General features: G+C 46.2%; 1 protein-coding gene across 1 annotated transcript in view; it reads left to right on the forward strand.

Moving 5' to 3' along the window:
- LOC137418914 (toll-like receptor 5) overlaps positions 1–22,535 on the forward strand; it is a 140,923-nt gene extending 118,388 nt beyond the window's left edge. Inside the window, exons 5-6 of the mRNA XM_078783485.1 lie at positions 18,020–18,417; positions 19,641–22,535. Of these exons, the coding sequence (XP_078639611.1) occupies positions 18,020–18,417; positions 19,641–19,860 (618 nt within the window). The 3' untranslated portion in view covers positions 19,861–22,535. The remainder of the gene's footprint in view (positions 1–18,019; positions 18,418–19,640) is intronic.
- Positions 22,536–23,230: the final 695 nt, after the last annotated feature.

A 23,230-nucleotide genomic window follows, 5' to 3' on the forward strand; every position in this document is an offset into this window, starting at 1 on the left:
CCTATGACCTAAATACCAGCGCTTCCCGGTACGCGAGGAAATACTCCCCCACTCATGGCCGCAGCGTAATGGATGGATAACGCTGAGCGAAGCGAACTGCGACGTGAGCCGGTTACCAAAGACTAGACCCGATTTATGTGCGTCGGCCGAATCGCGCCACGTACCCTCAATCTGGAAATCACTAAAGCGACCGAATGTGAAGAAGAGAAGAAGAAGAAGTAGGAAGAACAAATATGATTTATTGCGAACTATTAACAAGACCAAAAATAACCAAGGAGAATGGAAAGGATAAGAAAATAACTGAACAGAAAGGAGCAAGGAGACACAGTGCAATATTAGCTTATATTAAACAGGCTTAACTTATACCCCGACAGCACAACACAAACAGACTCACACGAATGGGGAATTGCAGGTTGGTTTGGCTGGAGGGAGAAGAAGGTCGAACCACAAAGCTGGAAGGCTTGGCAGGGCGCACAGCAAGCCGGTCCTTTTCAGGCTGGGAGCGAGCAGGGCGACGTCAGCACACGTATCTCGTTGCACGCGGCAGGGGCTGGTTGCCGCTGCACGCCTCAGGCTCTTTTGGTCCTCTCCTTCTCTCAAAATCACCTGACGCGTCTCTCTCCCTCAATCTCCTGCTTGCGCGATCGTCGCACGCATCTCCCTTCGCTCTCAAGCGCGGGGCTCACACGCCCTCGTCAGTTTCGGTACCGCCCTCTTCCGTGCTCTGTTTCGTGCCCTTATAAGGCAATGGCATGGTCTTGCTACCTTATTTGGGCAGAGTGTCTAACGGCGCGCCCCTCGTGGCGAGCCACGGCCTTGTGTCCTTACTTGGGCATGGGGCTGAACACCCCGCCCCTCGTGGCGCGCGCTGGGCGTGCCTCTTCCCGGCGACCCCGCCTTTCCTGTCCAAACAGAGCACGGAGCACATCTTCATCATAGCGGCGAACGCCGCTTCCCAAGCCAGGCCAGTTGAGGGGCCGCGCACCCCACGCTTGTTAAGCTTCGTTACCCAGAGAGGGAGAGTTCGGCTGGAAAATGTCATTGAAGGGGAGCTATCCTTACTTGATTCGGTGCAATGGAGTGTCAACTATTGGGAACAGAGCCTTGAACTACATAGAATAAGGAGCTAACTATTTAGAAGGATATATGATTGGCTACGTGTATGTATATGAATTAACTAATGGGGACGACCCTTTGACCTTTACAATTATGGGGGTATTTACACAGATTCACTACATTTTCAGAGGGTGATATTTACAACAAGTTTTAACTCAAATTACACACACAATTCCCAAATCCGTTACAATATATATATATATATATATATATATATATATATATATATATATATATATATATATATATATATATACAGTAGTGACCCCTAATTCCGAACGCCCCTCATCTCGAACTACTCTAATTCCGAACCGTAAATTCGAGAAAATGTTGTCCCTAATTCCGAATGTATTTCTATAACCGAACCGCCAACATAGCGTTCGCGTGTTGTTTCCAGTGCTGAAATTAAAGAACTGTGCTTCCATTGGTCTAAAACACAGGCCATTGTTGAAAAGTGGCACCCTAATAAAGCAGTGGTTAACAGGAGCATTAACTTGTTCAGTGACAATGTGATTGACCACTTCAGAAAAATTAAGAAAAGTCGCCAACACCAGGCAACTTTGGAGAGGTGGTTCTCTAAAGAAAGCAAGCCTAGTGAGCCCCAACCCTCTACAAGTGGTGTTAAGAGACAAAGAGAGCAAACACCAGAAGCACAGTCATCTGATGTTAGCTTGGAAGGTGCCTCACCTTCCAAGCAATAAAACCCTCTCCCTCCTTCCTCCTCTCCAGCTTCCACATGCACCATCAGAACTCTCCACTAAGGTAAATGCAGTTATTTTCATGTTAGTACATTTATTTCTTGTTTTTATTATTATTATTATTTGATATTTAGGGCATTTACTCATCTTATTTTACCTTGAATCATGTGTATTTGCAGTTAACAGTGTCTTGATAATGGGTTTTTGGGGTCCAGGAACGGATTAATTCACTTTCCATTATTTCTTATGAGGAAAATAGTTTCTAATTCCGAACTTTTCCCAATCCGAACTGCCGCTGGAACGAATTAAATATATATATATATATATATATATATATATATATATATATATATATATATATATATATATATATATATATACTGTATGTATATCTATTTATATAACAATTTAATAATCAGTTTTAGGTATTTTCAGTTTTAGACATTTGGACTTGTGATTTTGAACTTTAAATGACTAATACACCCGCAGACTCCGGGAGGGGCAGGAAGGGTCATTCCTCTTTGGGGTATATAGATTACAGTCAATCTATGGTCGGGTCTCAAGAACATTGGGTGTGTTCATTTACCAAGTTTCTTGTGGAGAGGTCACCAAGTGGTTTAAGCATTCGACCAAGCACTCCATTTAAAACCGTTAAGGAACGGCTGGCTTGGCAAGCGCTAGCTAGCTGCTTGGTAAATGAGCACATCCCGGTCTTCCTCCCTTTGTATCGTATTAAACAGCGGGAGCGAGTTTCAAAAGTTTGCTACGAAAAATGCCACAGTAGTGGTAGAAAGGGCCAAGTTATGAACTCAACATTTGTAGGGTACATAGAGTACCATAGATCTTCGCTCAGTTCCGTTAGTAAACTTTACTTCATGGATGTCGGGATTCCTCCAAATTTCTTCCTTTAGTGTAATAAACAGCATTAGCGGCTGTTTAAAAAGCAAATCATACGTGTTTGTGGTTTATAATATTTTTTTTCTTCCTGTAGAGGTCGTTGCTCACCATAGAGTTATATTATACACTAGAGGGCGTACATACCACATGGCCCCGTGCCGACAAGGACAACCGGCAGCCAATTTTTTGGGGGGCAACATTTGTTGACAACGTACATGTACATGTACATGACCTAGTTGTGTTGCGAATATTTTCCAGTGGCAAGATGCCGAAAAGTTGTGCCTGCTAGGGGTGCACAAATCGTAGCAAACAGAAGAAGGATGTTAGTTTTCACAGGTGAGTAGGCCTACTCTGTAGACTGTGTTTTTCTTTTTAAAAGTTTAAATTTTGGTCGGAATTTGGTCAGATTCATTGAGAGTGGCGGACAGGCATACAACAAGAAGCAGGGCTGTATGGCTCTCTTTTATGTCATGGGTCTTATTGTTGTCGCCATTACAATAAGACCCATGGTAAAAGAGAGCCATACAGCCCTGCTTGTCGGGCTCGACAGGCACAGGCATGACAGGCGGAGTTGATGTCTCTTTGCAACTCTTTCAATCTTTGGAACAAACTCCTTTCCATTCATGCCATTGTGGCCAAGCATTACACTAGGCCTTACACTAAAAATGAACTTCAAACCTGCGAGAGTTCATTTTTGTCTGTCATCTGGTCGTCAACATGATCGTCACTGATGGACTGATAACACCTACAATACTACAGAAATGTTTCGAGGCAAGTCGGACCCAGACCATCTCGGACCCAGACTGTCCCAGCTCATCTCGGACCCAGACCATCTCGGATCCAGACTGTCGCAGATCATCTCGGACCCAGACCATCTCAGACCCAGACCAGCTCGGGTCCAGACCAACTCAGACCCAAGTACCAACTTGGACCCAAGAGTTTTTTTCAGTGTGACTTATCTTAATTCTTATCATGAAGTATCATTCTTTTAAAGCCATTTTTTTTCTAAACCCAAGTGGGACAAAAGTCATATTATACATATTCTTGCTTTTGATCAGGTTAATGGTCTGATCTGTGAATGATTAATGATCTGAAAAGAATGATCAGGAATTTTGCCCTGATACCGGTGTACGTTAAAGGATAGCAAACCTTAAATACTTTTTCCCCACATATCAAAAGATGTTAGAGAAGTCTAAAACAACCACACATTTTCCCTTTGGTGTATTCTTTAGTGGCTTTTTGACCCAAAATATATTTGTACATTTTCCATGGGCACTGGGCAGTAACATATTGAGACCCTGTGATGTAATGGGGTCCCATCGATCCAGACTACCATCACAAGGTCAATTCTAAAACATGCCTGTAGCAACGTCACATGTGCAGCCTCAACAAAATCCAACAATCTGCTTTGGATTTTTGTTAGGTCATGCGTAGAATGGATGTGGTGTTTATTTGTTTATTTGTTGGGGGTGTTTGTTTGTTTGTTCGTTTGTTTTTGTGGTTGGTTGGTTGGGTTGGTGGTTGATTGGTTGGTTGGGTGGGTGGTTGGGTGGGTGGGTGGTTGGGTGGGTGGTTGGGTGGGTGGGTGGGATTGGTTGGGTGGGTGGGTGGGTGGGTGGATGGTTGAGTGGGTGGGTGGGTGGCTGGTTGGTTGGGTGGTTGGGTGGGTGGGTGGCTGGTTGGTTGGGTGGATGGGTGGGTGGTTGGGGTGGTTGGGTGGGTGGCTGTTTGGTTGGGTGGTTGGGTGGTTGGGTGGGTGGGTAGGTGGTTGGGTGGTTGGGTGGGTGGTTGGTTGGTTGGGTGGGTGGCTGGTTGGTTGCTTGGTTGGTTGATTGATTTTGTATTTTTATTTATTTTAATTAAGGTTTGGATTATAAATGAAGTTGCAATGAATTAAATTAAATATGAAAGTGATCTTTCCTGTCACTGTGCCTCAGTTTTTTATGTTGCAGTTTTATACTATCAGCATATAAGTGTGATTGTGCCACCCCCCCCCCCCCCACCCCCCCTTCCCGTTACAGTGAGCAGGGTGAATGTCCAGATGACCGAGTATAACTTAGTTTTATCCTGGGTGTTTTATAATCAACTGTTTTACACTCCATCAACTGTTGGGGTGGTTGGGTGGGTGGCTGTTTGGTTGGGTGGTTGGGTGGTTGGGTGGGTGGGTAGGTGGTTGGGTGGTTGGGTGGGTGGTTGGTTGGTTGGGTGGGTGGCTGGTTGGTTGCTTGGTTGGTTGATTGATTTTGTATTTTTATTTATTTTAATTAAGGTTTGGATTATAAATGAAGTTGCAATGAATTAAATTAAATATGAAAGTGATCTTTCCTGTCACTGTGCCTCAGTTTTTTATGTTGCAGTTTTATACTATCAGCATATAAGTGTGATTGTGCCCCCCCCCCCCCCTTCCCGTTACAGTGAGCAGGGTGAATGTCCAGATGACCGAGTATAACTTAGTTTTATCCTGGGTGTTTTATAATCAACTGTTTTACACTCCATTAATAATCAGGAAAATAGAACTTTTTTTTTAAAGTAAATAAATGTATCGTTCGTTCGTTCGTGTGGTTGCCAACTTCAATCACGATTGGTGCTTTAATGTATGATAAATAGTGGCAATAACTATATTGTTCGTTTAGATTAAAGAAAAAAGAAACAAATAATAAAAATCAACTTTAAACCTCCACTCGTTCTTAGACACCATAGTGTTTGTGTGCGCATCCCCCCAAAACATGGCGGTTGTGTCTCCATGGTGGCACGGCCAGGTTCTGTTCACGGCAAAGCGAGTACGCCCTCTCGTGTATTATATTTAAGCGCGATGCTGCGCGCGCTAATGCTTACGCAAAGAGCAAGCGGACAACGCGGTTCATAAAAGAGTCTTTATTCAAAGTACTCAAACTGCAGCACGAAACTGCTCAGGGCTGCGCGCTCCGCGTATATCGTGAGGCCACGCCTCTCTCCCTGGCGTGGCCCATCCCCACTTGGTGTGCGGGGTGATGTCACCACGTCAGTGCTTTCGTGTCCGCCACATGCGCCCCCCCAGAATCCCCGCGCACCTGAAGGGTCAGTTTGCGGGGCAAACGGATGACCCGGCCGAAGCGCCCCCTGGCGACTGGCGGCATCTGGGATGCAGGGATGCCATCTGGGATGCCTCCGGCAGCATGACCGGGGGGTGGCGTGGCGGCGGGGCTGGGCGGTGCCGGGGGTCCACCCGCAGGGGGGCGGCCCCGACACGGGGGTCGGGCCACTGGCGGTGGATGGTCCACGTCGAGGTGGGCCGGCTTGAGGCGGTCTACAGAAACGCGATCAGGAGTACCGCCGATGTCCAGGGTGAAGTGCTTCGCCCCGGTCTCCAGCACGCAGAAAGGCCCGTCGTACGGGGGCCGCAGTGGTGTCCGGTGGGCATCGTGGCGGACAAAGACGTACTACGCCGTGCGAAGCTCCGGGGCGACGTGCGTCGGTGGGTGCCCGTGGCATGCCGTTGGCACCGGGGCGAACCTCTGGGCGGTCTCTTGCAGAGCGGAGCGCTGCTGTGCCGCGGACCATGGTGCCGTGGAGTCGGGGAGGAACTCGCCCGGCACCCGCAGCGGTTGCCCGAAGACCAACTCCGCCGCGGATGCGCGCAGGTCCTCCTTGGGCGCCATCCGGAGGCCCAGCAGGACCCAGGGGAGCCTGTCGACCCAGCCGCCGTCGCGGAGGGTGGCCCGGAGCGCGGCCTTCAATGAGCGGTGAAATCGCTCACACAGGCCGTTAGCCTAGGGGTGGTAGGCCGTGGTTCGGTGCAGCCGGACCCAGAGCCCCTGCGCAACCGCCCCCCAGAGCTCCGAGGTGAACTGGGGGCCGCGGTCGGACGAGATGTCTGAGGCGGCGCCGAACCGGGTGACCCAGGTGGCGATGAAAGCCTGCACGACATCCGCCGCCGTCATCGACGCCAAGGGCACGGCCTCCGGCCACCGGGTGGTGCGGTCCACCATGGTGAGGACGTGGGTGAAACCCCGCGAGGGGGGCAGAGGTTCCACCAGGTCCACGTGGACGTGGTCAAACCGGCGTTCCGGCACCGTGAACGGGGCCAACGGGGCCTGGGTGTGCCGGTGCACCTTGGCGCGCTGGCACGCGAGGCACGCCCTGGCCCAGCCGCGGACGGCCTTCCGGAGGCCATGCCAGACGAACTTGTCGGCGATCAACCTTTGGGAGGCCCTCGCGCCCGGGTGGGACAGGCCGTGGATGGCGTCAAACACCTGGCGCTGCCAGCCCGCGGGCACGATGGGGCGAGGACGCCCGAGGGAGACGTCGCACAAGAGGGCCGCGCCCGCGCCGTCGAACGGCACCTCGGTGACACGGAGGCCCGTGACGGCGGTCCGCAAGGCCTGGATGTTGGGGTCAGCGGCCTGGTCCGCTGCCATCCGGGCATAGTCGATGCCGAGGTGGACTGCGTGGGCGACGGCCCGGGAAAGGCAATCCGCCACCGGGTTGTCCTTCCCCGCGACGTGCCGGATGTCCGTCGTGTACTCGCACACGGCCGAGAGGTGACGCTGCTGCCGGGCCGACCACGGCTCGGTGACCTTGCCCATCGCGAAGATCAGCGGCTTGTGGTCGACGAAGGCCGTGAACGCACGGCCCTCGAGCAGATGGCGGAAGTGCCTGACCGCCAAGTGAAGCCCGAGCAACTCGCGGTCGAAGGTACTGTAACGGCGTTCGGGCGGGCGAAGCTGCCGGCTAAAGAACGCCAGCGGTTGCCAAGCTCCACGCACCCATTGCTCGTGCACCGCGCCCACCGCGTAGTCCGAGGCGTCGGTGGTGAGGGCGATCGGTGCATCGGGCGCCGGGTGCGCGAGCATGGTGGCGTTAGCCAATGCGAGCTTCGCGCCCGTGAACGCCGTGTCCATCTGCTCAGTCCAGGTAACGTCGCCTTTGCCCGGCTGACCTCGGAGAGCTTCGTGCAGGGGGCGCAGGAGCTGGGCGATACGGGGCAGGAACCGATGGTAAAAGTTCACCATGCCCAGGAACTCCTGCAGACCTCTGATCGTGCGGGGGCGCGGAAACCCCTTCACCGCCTCCACCTTGGCCGGCAGGGGGACGGCTCCGTGCCTGGTGACACGGTGCCCCAGAAAATCGATTATGGCGGCGCCGAACCGGCACTTTGCGGGGTTCACAATCAGGCCATGCTGGCCCAGGCGTTCGAAGAGTGTGCGGAGGTGGCGTAGGTGCTCTTCGCGGGACGCGCTGGTGACGAGGATATCGTCCAGGTAGACATAGACAAAATCCAAGTCGCGCAGGACGCTGTCCATCAGTCGCTGGAACGCCTGAGCCGCATTCTTCAGACCGAAGGGCATCCGCAGGAACTCGAAGAGTCCGAATGGCGTGATGACCGCCGTCTTCGGGACGTCCTCCGGCCTGACGGGGACCTGATGGTAGCCGCGTATGAGGTCCACCTTCGAGAAGAAGGACATGCCCGCCAAATGGGCGGAAATGTCGTGAATGTGGGGGACGGGGTAGCGGTCGGGAGTCGTGGCGTCATTGAGACGGCGATAGTCCCCGCACGGTCGCCATCCCCCGCCGGGCTTCGGCACAATGTGCAGCGGCGACGCCCAAGCGCTCTCTGAGCGTCGAACGATGCCGAGTCGCTCCAGGGTAGCGAACGCCGCTTTTGCCACCGCCAGCTTCGTCGGCTCGAGGCGGCGTGCCCGGGCGTAGACCGGTGGCCCGACGGTGGGGATGTGATGGGCCACCCCGTGCTTGACGGCCCCCGCCGAGAAGGTGGGCCGCGTGAGGGCCGGGAAGCCGGCGAGGAGGCGGGTGAATGCGTCCGCTGCCGGAAGCGTACAGACCAACGTGGCCGGAACCGAACCGTTCGGCAAGCCGCTTGGCAAGCCGCTCGTTGAGCTGCTCAACGAGCTGGGCAGCGCTCAAGCGAGCGAGCTGAACGTCTTGGCCTGGACAAGACGTCTGCGCTTTACGTCGACCAGGAGCCCATTAGCGCACAGGAAGTTCCCGCCAAGCAGTGCCATGGGCACGTCGGCGGTGACGAATGTCCATCGGAAAACCTGCCCTCCGAACCACAGAGAGAGGCAGCATTTTCCGTACGTACGGATGGGCGTCCCGTTCGCGGCAAGCAGCGCGGGGCCCCCGCCCGCGGCGTGCTTGTCTGACGTGCCGGCAGGAACGACACTCACCTGCGCTCCCGTGTCGCACAGGTAACGGCGCCCGGATAAGGTGTCCGTTATGAACAGCAGGCTGCTCGAACGGCCGGCGCTCATCGCCACTATTGAGCGCCGGCCCGGGCGTTTCCCGACCTGTTGAAGGAGCATGGCGGATGACATTGCCGAGCCTCGTGGCCAAACTTGGCGTGGAACCAGCACCAGGTGGTGGAGCTGGAGGAGTGTGGCTGGCTCTGCCAGGCCGGTGGAGTTGGCGGTTTTCACCGCGGCGGTGGGCGGGGCGTGGCGGCGGTCACGAGGGGCGTATCAGCATGCTGCGTATGCTGTGGAAGCTGATGCTGTGGATCAGCAGCATCAGTCTCGAGGTCCGTGACGGCCGCGCCGACTCTCGCCCGCGTATCCGAAGCCGCGAAGTACCTGTCCGCCTCGGCTGCCAATGCTCGGGGTTCCGTTAGCCCGGTCCCGGCCAACGCGAGGCGAACCTGCGCTGGAAGTTGGCGACAGAAAAGCGCCCGGAATAGAGAACCGGGGGCTTCGTCGCCCAACAGTGACAGCATATGGTCCATTCGGACCGACGGGCGCGTGTCGCCGAGCTCGGGGAGATCCAGGAGGCGGTCGGCCCGTGCGTCGTCCGTGAGGCCGAACGTGGCTAGGAGTAGCCGCTTGAGTGCCTCGTACTTGTGGCTGTCCGGTGGGTGGCGAAGGACGGACACAACTCGAGCGGCCGTGCCGGGCCCGAGGGAGGCGACGACGTGGCAGTAGCGCATGTCGTCGTTGGTGAGGCGCCGAAGCTGAAATTGGGCTTCGGCTTGAACGAACCAGACTTCGGCCTGGGCCTCCCAAAATTCGGGAATTTTAATCGCCATTGCCTTGTCGTTGGCCATTGCAATGGCGTCGTGTTCGGAAGGATCGCTACGGCAGATCCAACGTCGAGGTCACCATATTAAGCGCGATGCTGCGTGTGCTAATGCTTACGCAAAGAGCAAGCGGACAACGCGGTTCATAAAAGAGTCTTTATTCAAAGTACTCAAACTGCAGCACTAAACTGCTCAGGGCTGCGCGCTCCGCGTATATCGTGAGGCCACGCCTCTCTCCCTGGCATGGCCCATCCCCACTTGGTGTGCGGGGTGATGTCACCACGTCAGTGCTTTCGTGTCCGCCACAATATATCTCTATGTTGCTCACACGGAAACGCCATTATAACGATAAGCTATTTATACACGTTATCCCTGCAGGAAAAACGTCTTGGGGAAGTGGGACATTATTAGTATTAATATTGTTTTGTCATAACATTAATAATACGTATGCGAATACTAGTACCCGACTGCAAAGCCGCAATAAGCCGGCGACGCCAAAGCCTCTTGCCACTATTTTACCCATCACTATGGCATCAGTAGGTTAGGTAGTTGGTAGTAGGTAGGTGTAGTAGGTATCGTACCTGGTAAGACTTGGTAAAAGAGAAGAGCAGACAGTCCTCCCCAATACCTACATACAATAAATGTCACAAGAAGCTTAAGGAAGTAACTATACGATGTGCTAGCTTAAGGCCTATTTTAAGAAATTTTAACTGGGCTTAACATACGTTTTCACAGTATGTGTGTAGTCTTCTAACTTCAGTCGCTGTCAGGACTGGTTCTCTCTGGGCACTGCGGCTTCCCCCACCAGAAGAAGTTAGCTTGCAGTAAGATCAGTGCCGACAGGTCAGACGATAGCGCCGTTTTAACGGCGATGTGTGACTGTCGTTAATCAAACCGTGTCGATGGCGCTGATTGGCTGACCTAAGCTGATCGCTGATTGGTCAGCTCACAAAATTTCGCAAATTCAGACCTAAAATGACCCCATTTTGCATTCTGGATGAGATTAAAATGGATAAAATTTACTTCTTGATTAATTCGGTGAATTCCATCTCAACTTCGGATATTTCCGGCCGTGAAAAACTATCCACTACGGCCGCGAGATTTCTAAAAAACAATTCTTCGTCAATTTTAGAATATTTGACGCCGTTTTCACCCTCCGAAACGCGTAATAAGCTTTTTTGAAATAATTTTTGAAATGCTCGAATCTCATTGGTTCCGGTGTTTGGTGACGATTTTCGTTGAAGATAACGAGGTTGGTCTTAAAGTATTTTAATTACACATTAGAGGTGCATTAGATTGTGAATCAAAGAAAGACGGGTGAAACAAACTCCTATTGAATTTTTTCTCAAATTTTTTATGCATACTTCCGCATCCGGACGATGGCGGCCTCCATTGAGTGATTTGGTTTTAGAAATATTTTTTCAAATGCTCGAATCTCATTGGTTCCGGTGTTTGGTGACGATTTTCGTTGAAGATAACCAGGCCCGTGCAGGCCGAGGTTGGTCTTAAAGTATTTTAATTACAAATTAGAGGTGCATAAGATGGTGAATCAAACAAAGACAGGTGAAACAAACTCCTATTGAGCCTTTTTCAATTTGTTATGCATACTTCCGCATCCGCAAGATGGCGGCCTCCATTGAGCGATTTGGTGCGTCACAGCTTCGGAATTCTCAAGCCAAGGGATCCAGCATAATCTGGTTTTCAACATAATACGTACGCGTTTATTCACAACACCGGCTTCGCCGGCTATCATTAAAAAAATTTACACCTTATCGCTGCAGGAAAAACGCCTTGGGGAAGTGGGACATTATTAGTATTAATATTGTTTTGTCATAACATTAATAATATGCGGTTATTATTTTTTTTTAATTATTAAAAGCTTCTTTGGAAAAACGCCATGATAAAGCTAACTTAATAGGGCTATACAACTCAACACGCAACCCATTGACGGCAATGGTGGAGAAAAGCCGCTCGGGGGAGAAAACCCCCTGGGGGTGGGGGGCAAATGAATGCGCTACAACCTTCATTATGTAGCCCTTGGTCATCCTGTCAAGTTTGGTTGAGATTGGATAAGTAACGACAGAATGCATTGGCGTCAAAAATTCATCAGACAGACAGACAGACACAAATGGTGTATTTTAGTATGATATGGAGAGGTGCCAAGATGCTGGATTATTTAATAAATATTTTCACCACTTGTGTGGATTTATAAAGAAATGAGCAAAGTGTACTATATAATAAGTGTACATGCAGATATACCGATATTTAATACTCTATTTGAATTTTAAAAAATGTTTTTATTCTACAGTTTGAAGACGGATGTTTCAAAGATGTCAATATTGAAATGCTGATACTAGACCATTGTCCTCTTGGTCCTGTTGGAGTATCTAATCTTACTGCACAACTGGAAATCAGCACTCTGACGATTTTATACTTGAAAGGCGTCGGCCTCAACATTGTAGACAAAGTGACTTTTCAAGGCCTCAATTACTCAAAGCTGCAAAAGTTATGCATTTCAAATAATGGGCTCACAACAGTTGAAGGCAGCTCTTTCTCCTGGCTACATCACCTGGAGTACCTAGATCTCAGCAATAACCGTTTGAGTACCATTACTGATATGATGTTTGAAGGTCTCAGAAGCTTACAGTACCTGTATCTAAGGAATGCAACTGAGCAGCTAAATATTATAACTGAACAGACATTCGCTTCACTTGCCATGTCTCCACTTCTCCATCTTGACCTCAGTCACATGGGTATCACAATGCTGAAACCGAGAGCCATGTCTCATTTCCCTGTGCTTCGTAAGCTTAACCTGGGCCTGAACAAAATCAGACACAACTTCCGGGGGTCTGAATTTAAAGGGCTGAACAACATCAGTGAGATATATCTGTCGTACAACCCTAGAATTTCGCTTTCAGATGGAGCTTTTTCATCAACACCAACCCTAAAACACTTAATGCTTTCGAATACACACCTAAACAGCTTGTACACTTTCCCATTCAATCTCCCGGATCTTACATTCCTTGATCTTAGTCATAATAACATGAATAACTTGGCAGATGTAACGTTGGATTCTCTGCAAAGCCTTAAGGTTCTTCTGCTTAGTCACAACAATCTGGCTCGCTTGTGGAAGCATAACAATCTGCCTCACGGGCCAGTGTTTTTCCTCCGAGGCCTCACTAAACTCGAGGAGCTTCAGCTCCAATCCAATGGCTTTGACGAGATCCCATTACAGGCCTTTGCAGGGCTTTCAAGTCTCAAGAGCCTTGACTTGAGTCTCAACCTTCTCGACATATTACCTGATGGTGTGTTTTCACCACTGTCGTCAATACGCCATCTAGACTTGCACAAGAATCAATTTACAGCTGTGGAGCCTAATGTTTTTGCATCAGTTATTTTACACTTAATGGAACTCTCTCTGGACAAGAACCCATTTGAATGCACTTGTGACAGCTTGTCTTGGTTTGTCGAGTGGCTTCGGAATGAAAGCAGTGTGAAGATTGATCACCTTCATTTGGACTACCGCTGCAAAACCCCATTGCAGTATTATAACTGGTCAATACTGCAGTTCGATACTTCTCCTTGCAAAGACAATGCACCTTTCTTCCAGGTAACTTGGGTGTGATGCTAAACTCAAGATAGATGAATCGATATGTATGTATGTATGTATGTATGTACAGTCACGTGAAAAAGTAAGTACACCCCATGTAAAGTTTTGACTTTTTCAACATATTTCAACATACAGGTATTTGATCTTCATTTCAACAATATTGATAGATAAAGGTGATATAATATAACAAATATCATGAAACATTTACATTTTGTAGTCCATTGTATAATTTAAATAAACATAAATGCAAATTTCGCATGTGGAAAACGTAAGTACACCCTTGGCTCTAATAGGTGGTATTGCCCCCTTTGGCAGAAACAACCTCAAGTAGGCGTTTCTTATAACTGTCTACCAGTCTCTGACATCGACTGGGGGAAACTTTTGCTCACTCCTCCATGCAGAATTCTTTCAGCTGTGCGATGTTTGAGGGGTTTCTTGCATGCACAGCTCATTTCAAATCCCCCCACATCTCGAAGGGATTTAGCTTTGACTTGGCCATTCCAGAACCCTCCATTTCTTTCTTTTCAGCCATTCCTTGGTGGATTTACTGGTATGTTTAGGGTCATTGTCATGTTGCAAGGTCCACCTTTGGTTGAGCTTCAACTTTCCGATAGATGGCCTCACATTATCCTCAAGCACCCTCTGGTACAATGAAGTATTCATAGTGGATTCTATGATGGTGAGCTGCCCAGGCCCTGATGCAGCAAAGCTGCCCCAAACCATAATATTTCCACCACCATGCTTTACAGTTGGTATCAGGTTCTTGTGGTCAAATGCTGTCTTTGGTTTTCGCCAAACATGTCTTCTGGTACTGTGGCCAAATAGCTCTACCTTTGACTCATCTGTCCAGAGCACATTGTTCCAGAAGTGTTGGACTTTGCCGAGGTGTTCATTGGCAAACTTTAGTCTGCCCTGATGTTCTTTCTGGACAGCAAAGGTTTCCTCCTGGCACACCTCCCATGTAGATCAAATTTGTGCAGCCTCTTTCTAATGGTAGACTCGTGCACTTTGACATCAACAGTGACAAGAGCTACCTGTAGGTCCCGTGATGACATTCTGGGGCTCTTAGAGACTTCTTTCAGCATCTTGCGGTCTGCTCTCGGGCTGAACTTGCTGGCGCGGCCTGGCCTGAACAAGTTGGCAGTTGTTTGGAATCTTCTCCACTTGTAGATGATCTTCCGGACAGTCGAATGATTGATTTCAAATTGTTTGGAGATCTTTTTAAATCCCTTCCCAGACTCGTCGGCATCTATAACCTTCTTTCTGAAGGCCTCAGAGAGCTCTTTTGATCTACGCATGGTGACGCCGCACACTTCAACAACAAAGAGCAAACCAAACTAAATGTCTGAGGTTTAAATAAGACAGGATCCTCCAAGATCCTTTCCAACGATGCTCTGATCATTTGCACCTGAACTGGTGCACCTGATTCTAATTTTAGGTATTTGAAGTAGTGATAAATGTCGGGGTGTACTTACTTTTTCCACATGCGAAATTTGCATTTATGTTTATTTAAATAATACAATGGACTACAAAATGTAAATGTTTCATGATACTTGTTATATTATATCACCTTTATCTATCAATATTGTTGAAATGAAGACCAAATAGCTGTATGTTGAAATATGTTGAAAAAGTCAACACTTTACTTGGGGTGTACTTACTTTTTCATGTGACTGTATGATTGATTGATTTATTGATCTATCTATCTATCTATCTATCTATTTATTCATTCATTCATTTATTTATTCATTCTTTGATTCTATGGGAATTGGAAGGGATTGCTGTCAATATTTGTTCTGAACACTTGCCAGATTGTACAAGTTTGTTGCCTACCAATGTGATCTTATCCTGTTCAAGTAACACAAACAATGTTAGGATGAGAACCCATGACCGTGTGATTCATTTAGAGTGGGCTGTGCCGGACAACCTGCATGTCTCGCAAGCATTAAACCGACATCCTTATACATGAAGGCATAAAAACTTGCCCTGCCAAACACTATGGGAGACCATTCGAGTACATGTAAGGCATTTGAAGCAATTAAGCTGCTTTGCATGCTTTTGCACTCCTGGATATGGTGTTTCGCACCGGAGTCTTTTGTAATTTACGAAACTCGTGATAACTATTGCTACACTACAACAAGGCAACACACAAGCACTTTGGAATGGAATTTCTTTCTACCTTTTGCCATTATAAATTCCAGTTATTCTGAAGGGAAAGCAGGTTTTATATGTTGTGTATGTGTTGAGTTTAGGATCTCTCTGAAATCCTCTTTCCATGAAGAATAACGACTTTGAAAGAAACCCATTAAATTAAAATGAAGTTAATTACTATAATTGCACAAAGTTTATTTAGAAGCTCATTTAGAAGTTCAAAGCAAGCTTGAAAATCATGATTCCTAATAGTTTGCATTTCACAACTGCTTGGATTCCCATTAACCTTTTACATTAAAAAAAATCTTCACCTTGATACATTTCAGTGAAATGATCAAGAAAACAAAGATAATGCATGTAGGTAAATACAGAGTGGTTAAATGATGAGGATTTCAATACACAGTCATTTCCTCTGCTAAGACAGCATAGCCCATCGTTATCTTCTTGGTCCACACGAAACGCCACATGGAGCCCGGGTCCGTCAACATGGCCTACACAACGGACTTGAACAAACTGGAGTGACACGTGAGCCTTAGCTTGCTTTTGTGGAGACAATAAAGTTTAAACATAGCTCCACAACAAAAAGGTGAACCAACAAAGTAGTAGCTATAAACTTCTCCATGAGCCTTAAATCACTGTTAGAAAGTGCTTTCGATATCTGTGCTAGACTTCCATAATATAGAGCCTCATGTCTCTGAGACTATCTTTAAATACAATTAGGAAAAAGTAGGAATAAATTTTTTTTTTCAGTATCTGCAACACATCCTCATACTCGCCACTTCGTCTTTTCTCAGCAATCATTGATTGTGTGAAAATAAAGGATGGTCCCAGAATGCACCCCACAGCTCAATTGAACCAGGAGGTACAAATTACCCAATCAGAATTATGATAATGGAAGTGGAACTTCAGAAAGTGCAGGAAAAGTAAAAATAATAAATTAGGAAGTGAACAATCGATGTCTTCCATTTCAACAAGCAACATTCCTTGCCGTTCTCAAAATGCAATTCAAACGATGAATTTGGGCCCAGATTTTCCCTTTCATTCCAATGACCCATCAATTGGTCATTCATTTTGGCTCACTATCCCAGAGTGAGCACATCACCGACCTGCAGCATGTAGATAATCTCTGAAATAAAGTTTCATTGGAAAGTTGTGATCATATATTTTGACATTTATTGTTTCTCCTAATTGTAACTTTCTTATTTTTAAGCTATAACTGTTTATGACACATTCCAATGGTAATTTGATCATTTTTATGAGTACTTACTGTGAATGAATGAATGATCGTTTTAGGGCCATTTCCCTGCTAGAGCGGGGGTTAGCCTTGCGGGCCCCATGACAATCATGGTTCCCTGTTTGAGGCAATGTTTTTATGGCCGGATGCCCTTCCTGACGCCAACCCTTAGTCGCCTCTTACGATGCGCAGGGATACGGTGTACCTATTCTAAATCGGGGTACACACCGTGATCATTCATCCCAGAAAGCTGGTTGGTACTCAATTTGCCGACCTCGGAAGGATGACAGGCTGAGTCAACCCCCCTGGCATTAATTCAGCGATCGACCGGGATTCGAACCCGGGATGCGAACCCAGGATCCTAGGTATCCCAAGCCGGCACCCTAACCGCTAAGCCAACACCAAGTTACATTGATTTATTGTGACTTACTGTGTAAAATTGACTTACTGTGTTAAAAAAAATTTTTGCATTATATTAGCCTGCATTGGATTTAGTCGGAAACAGGGGCTTAAGGATTGGGTCTTATCCATGCGTGCGTGCATCTGCCCGCAACCATATCTCGGACATGTATGGACCAATTTTGTTCAGACTTGGCACCAAGACAATACATGGTGGTATACATATGCACATCACTTTGTTTCGCGATTTGATCAAAGATGGCCGACTCGTAGCCATTTTAGTTGTAAAAATCCCGATGTTGAACAAGTCCTCAACAATTTCTCGGACATGCATTTACCGATCTTGTTCAAACTTGGCACACCGATAAGGAATGATGCCTTACATATGCACCTCCTTTTTTTCGAAATCAGAAACAAGATGGCCAACCTGCGGCCATTTTGCTACTTTAAAATGTCATCAACCATTTCTTCCACGTCACATGATCACTCAAGTCAGTTGAACATACACATAAATCTTGTAAATATAGGCTACCCCATACAGTAAAAGTAAAAGTACTATAAATATATATACAGGGCGAGTCAAAAGTAGCGCCCGATTTCTGTTTTTTCGGCTGTCAGATTCTTTCTGGGATGTCATGTTGTTAATAATTGTTGTTAATAATGTTGTTGTTGTTAATAATAATTGTTAATAATAAATATTGTTAATATTGTTAATAATAAATAATTGTTAATAACTAGAAATCGGGTGCTACCTTTGACTCACCCTGTATATATATATATATATATATATATATATATATATATATATATATATATATATATATATATATATATATAACCCCTTTAACCCCATACAGTAAAAGTACTAAAATTGACATTTTGTGTCTTTTTCTCCTTGTTTACAGGTATTTGTGGTTTCTACCCTTGTGGTAACTGCATTCATTGTTCTAGGCCTTCTTTTCCACCTTGAGGGTTGGAGATTGGAGTATTGGGCAACTGTTCTCAGTCACCGAATGTTGGGCTGTGATCAACTGATGCCAGGCAAAAGTGTAGCGGAGCAGAACGAGCCTGCACTGCGTTATAACTATGATGCATTTGTTGTAAACGCCCAAAAAGATGGCCGTTGGATCGCTCATAATGTAGAGCCATTGGAAGAAGGTGGCGGATTGAGATTGTACTTTGAAGGGCGTGATCAGGTTGGAGGTGACTTCAGACTTGAGGCCATTGCTCAAGCCATGCGTGAGAGCCGCCGCATCCTAGTGGTGGTGACACGCTCACTCTTCAAAGATGCCTGGTGTCGCAAGTACGTCTTCCAAAGTGTATAGAAAGAGAAAATGTGCTATTTGCATATTGTTTACTCATATTTACATATTCCATCCCCTGTCCTACATTGTTACCTCCACCACCAAAGGTGGATGGAGGTTATGTGTTCACCCCTGTCTGTCTGTTTGTTTGTCTGTCCGTTTATGAACAAAATATCTCAAAAGGTTGTGGACGGATTCGGTCGAAATTTGGCAGAGATGTAGCGTATGTGACGATGACAAAATGCTTCGATTTTGGTGAAGATCTGGATTCGGATCCAGCGAGTATAATTTTTTAGGTGATTCTTCACCATTGGGAGATCGGACCAAAAACGATACATAGCAGGATATCTCAAAAAGTTGTGGACGGATTTGGACGAAACTTGGTGGACCGGTTGGTGTCTGACAAGGACGATTCAATTCGATTTTGGTGAAGATCTGAGTATCGATTTGGATATGATAATTATTCAATTTTTTAAGTGATTCTTCACCATTGGGAGATAGGGCCAAAAACGATATATAGCAGGATATCTCAAAAGGTTTTGTATGGATTTGGACTAAACCTGTTGGACAGGTTGTGTGTATGACAAGGAAGAATCGATTCAATTTTGGTGAAGATCTGGATCCGGATCCAGATAGTCGAATTTTTAAGTGATTCTTCACCATTGAGTGATATGGCCAACCAGGGGGACGTATGCTCACTACTGAGTGCCTTTCTAGTATGTCCTATATATTCCCCTGACTTGTAACATTTGCATTTTTTTTAATGCCCCAAAGCAAATGAGGGAAATTATTTTGGACACTAGTAGATTTTTTATTGGAAATCAAGCTGCTCTGGATTAGTATAGCTGAAAGGATAGGGGTAAAGAATGAAGGAGGAATAACCAAAAGGAATACCCAAAGGGATAAATTCACCTACTTAGTCCTTCATATGTTGCACTTCAAAGATCCCATGATGCCTTTTGCAGAGTAGCTGAGTCGTCAGCAGCACCCCAAACAAATTACAAATTCCTGTCACCTTCAGTAAAGTTAGTCCTGGCCAGAGTGGTTCATGAAAAAGTTGATCCAAAATCTCTCCCTGGCTGCGACTCCACAAGGTAGAACGTCTTGGGGCCGCTAAAGGAGTAGTATTTCAAACCAGGTTCCAGAGTTGGTAATCGATACATTTATCATGTCAATGTGATTGATGTTCATTCGATTTTGATGTTTGTTTTTTGGGTGACAGTTTCACCGTGCTGCAAGCACTCCATCGGGCTATTGAGCAGAGCCGGGAAGCGGTCATTCTAGTGTTCCTTGAGGATATACCCGACCATGAGCTCCACGTCAACCTCAACATTCGTGCGGCAATGTTTCCTCGTCGTTGCATACTCCACTGGCCACAGGACCTTAATCAGTTGCCTCTCTTCCATCGGAGGCTCCGTGCAGCACTTGGATACACTCTTTGAATAGAGCGGTCCATGCGATTCTGTCAATATTTGCAAATACTCCAGCACCAGCTCAAGCTTCTATGAAGATTTACCGAGTTTACATTTTTATTTCTGCACTGTTTGAGGCTCAACAATGAGCTTGTATGTACTTGAAATGCAGAACATGAGTTCACATAAATACTTACTTACTTACATATGTGGTAGTTGTCCTCCTGTATCAAAAATAACAGACAACTTTCACTTTGTTGACAAGGACCATTTATTAATTAAGTCGGTACGGATAGAAAAACTTGATACCAGGCAAGCAGATCTCTGAATCCCACTCAAGACTGCATTCAATATATACCCAATTGTTTACTACACAGGGAGGCAGAAGTGAAAACTAGAACATAAGAAAAAGAACACATGCATGCTGATATAGCGAACCTTGGCTTCACATTGTTGCACAAGGTCAAATCACAGATAAAACATGTTTTTGCCAGCTCAGCACAAAGAAGCAGTTCTGCTGAGAAACTGTGAAATGGCTCTCCGCCGACCTTGCCCAAGCAAGCATATTTCCCTCGGCCTAGCTCAACTAGGTCACATGATGCATTTACCCAACATGCTTCTGGCCATGGCTGTCTTTGATTGTTCCAGAGATGACAATTATCCAATTTTACCCCTTTGCTGCAATGAAAGACGTACCATTGGAGAAAAAAAATGAAATCATTGACCATCACTAGGCCTGACTCACACCGCATGACCATGGGAGTATGCTCTGGCTTGGACATGCAGCAAAAATAAGTTTATGGTAGCCCTAGCTAGCGCTCTGCTGAGAGAAGGCTCTCGAGTCCTGGCGACACCAATGTCTGTAGTACTATAAAGTAGGCCTAGCATAGCAAGCTAGGCCCCTTCTTGGCCGAGCCTACTTAGAACATTTGGGTAGATATATATTTGATGACATCCCGACAGTCCCACCTCAAACGACAAATTGTTTTTAAATATATATCGTAAAATTCCCAAATCTACCAAAAACTAATTATAAAAATCTTTGGCGAGCCCGGCCAAGCCTAGGCCGCATGGACGCAGGCTAACAAGATAGAACAGCAGTACGTGCCATCAGGGACTCGTCTCCTCCCACAGGCTCTCCTCCTCCGATCTCGCCCGATTTGAAAGCCATAAACAATTCATTCACAGTAGTATTTCCAGGGATGTTTTTAGTGAACCAGTCCTTCAAAACATTCACTCCCCTCGTTATTTGCATGACAATTAGAGGCATTGTGCTGAAGAAGTTCAATATAGTTCAGAAGAAAAAGCAAACACAATGCAACAAACGGAGCGTCACGGGCCTCGCTGAGCACCTCACACACAAATGATCGAACAGTCATTGTGGTAACTGCGCATGCGCATAAAGTAAAAACTATCGATCCGTTGACTTCCGGAGTGCGAAAGGAATCGTTCGTTGTTATTCGGAAGGAATCGTCCGCTTTTCGAGCAAAAAAAGACCGAAAAGACGATCAAAAAAACAAAAACAAATCGGAATTCCACCAAAAGTGATGCGTGCGAGGGTGATAAGATAATACTTTTTGATGGGGCCTAATACCAAAGGGTTTTGCAGTATCCAACAGTTTGTAGGTTTGTTTGTGAGCAGGATATGTCAAAACGTTGTGGACGTATTCAGACTAAACTTGTTGGACCGGTTAGTTGTGTGACAAGGAAGAATTGATTAGAATTTGGTGGAGATCCAGATCCGAGAATTTTTTTAGTTTTCTAAGTGTTTCTTCACCATTGAGAAATAGGGCTAAAAACGATACATGGCATGATATTTCAAAACTTTGTGGATGGATTCAGATGGAAATTGGTGGACAGTTTGGGTGTGTTACAAGAACAAATTGATTCGATTTTGGTGAAGGTCTAGATCCGGATAACAGCGGGATACAAAATGTAAACCGGTCCGCCTGGTGGCTCTACTGAGTGCCGTTCTTGTTATTTGTGTGCTTCGTCCGTGTACTTTTATATATTTTTAAAATACTTCAAGAAGTATTAGTATGTATGATTTTGTGTGCTCCTTCTGTGCCCAACACCAATTATTCTAAAAGGTTCTGCTGTCGTAGAATAATAAAAATGATACCGTTAGATCAACTACATTAAGATCCAAGTCCTGCAGAAAGGCATTTTTTATGATGAAATGGACATGACATTTATGACCTTTAAATTTTTGTTCCTAAGTAAATCGATTATTAGCCTTCCAACAGTAGCATTTTAATTACTTTATGACAGAATGAACCCTTTAGAATAAAGTGTGACACACACACACACACTGATGGGACACTGCTACTTTTAGTAATGAAGATGTCTGCACCGATTAATAATTAAATAACAGAGTGTGATCATTATGTTGTAACTGTTTGTTGTAAAACTTATGATACAAATAATTCTGTAATTTTACAATTTTATCCAATGGTGAGAAAGACTAGCAAACTGAGTGTAAAGAATGCATTCGGTATTTTAAGGCTCATATATGCACCATTAGTGGATTATAATAAAATAAAATGAGCCTGAAAGCAGAAAATATGTAAATGTTTTTGAATGTAAAAATGAATAAAACTTGGAGCAGTGTGATCTTTGGAATCAAATTAAACTGAAATACTCATACGTATCATGTGTAGTAATCTGCATTGCCAGGTACAGTAGTTTTTGGTCTACAAGTCAATGAGGACAAATCGAATTGGCTAATTTCCCCATTTTTCTTTCCTTCATTCATAGATAAGTCGATGTGGAGTATATATCGAAGGTGGATGGACTCGTAAGCAAAACAGTAAGAACAATAGAGGTGTTAATTCCTCCCTGATTCTCCACAACATAGCCACAGTATTTCCAACGCCATGGATATTAATAAGTTATTTTGTGCAAATTACTTGAATTACTTTGTGGGATGACCTTTCAGATAAAAAAGGAATATAAATAGTTTTTCAACATGTTTGTTATCATCCAGAGGTGCAGTAGGTGCAGAATCATTAGGCCAAGTCAAATAAATTATTAGTTTATAAGCCTGGCGTTGGCTTAGCGGTCAGGGTGCCCGCTTGGGATCCTAGGATCCTGGGTTCGAATCCTGGTCGTTCGCTGAATTAACGCCAGGGGGGTTGACTCAGCCTGTCATCCCTCCAAGGTCGGCAAATTGAGTACCAGCTTGCTGGGGTGAATGACCACGGTGTGTACCCCGATTCAGAATAGGTACACTGCATCCCTGTGCATCGTAAGAGCGTGACCAAGGGCTGGCGTCAGGAAGGGAATCCAGCCATAAAAACATTGCCTCAAACAGGGAACCATGATTGTCATGGGGCCCGCAAGGCTAACCCCCACTCTAGCAGGGAAAAATGGCCTTAAAAAAACGATCATTCATTCATCA

This window comes from Myxine glutinosa, chromosome 8 (genome assembly GCF_964187855.1).
Source record: "Myxine glutinosa chromosome 8, kmMyxGlut1.1, whole genome shotgun sequence".
Lineage (NCBI taxonomy): Eukaryota > Metazoa > Chordata > Myxini > Myxiniformes > Myxinidae > Myxine > Myxine glutinosa.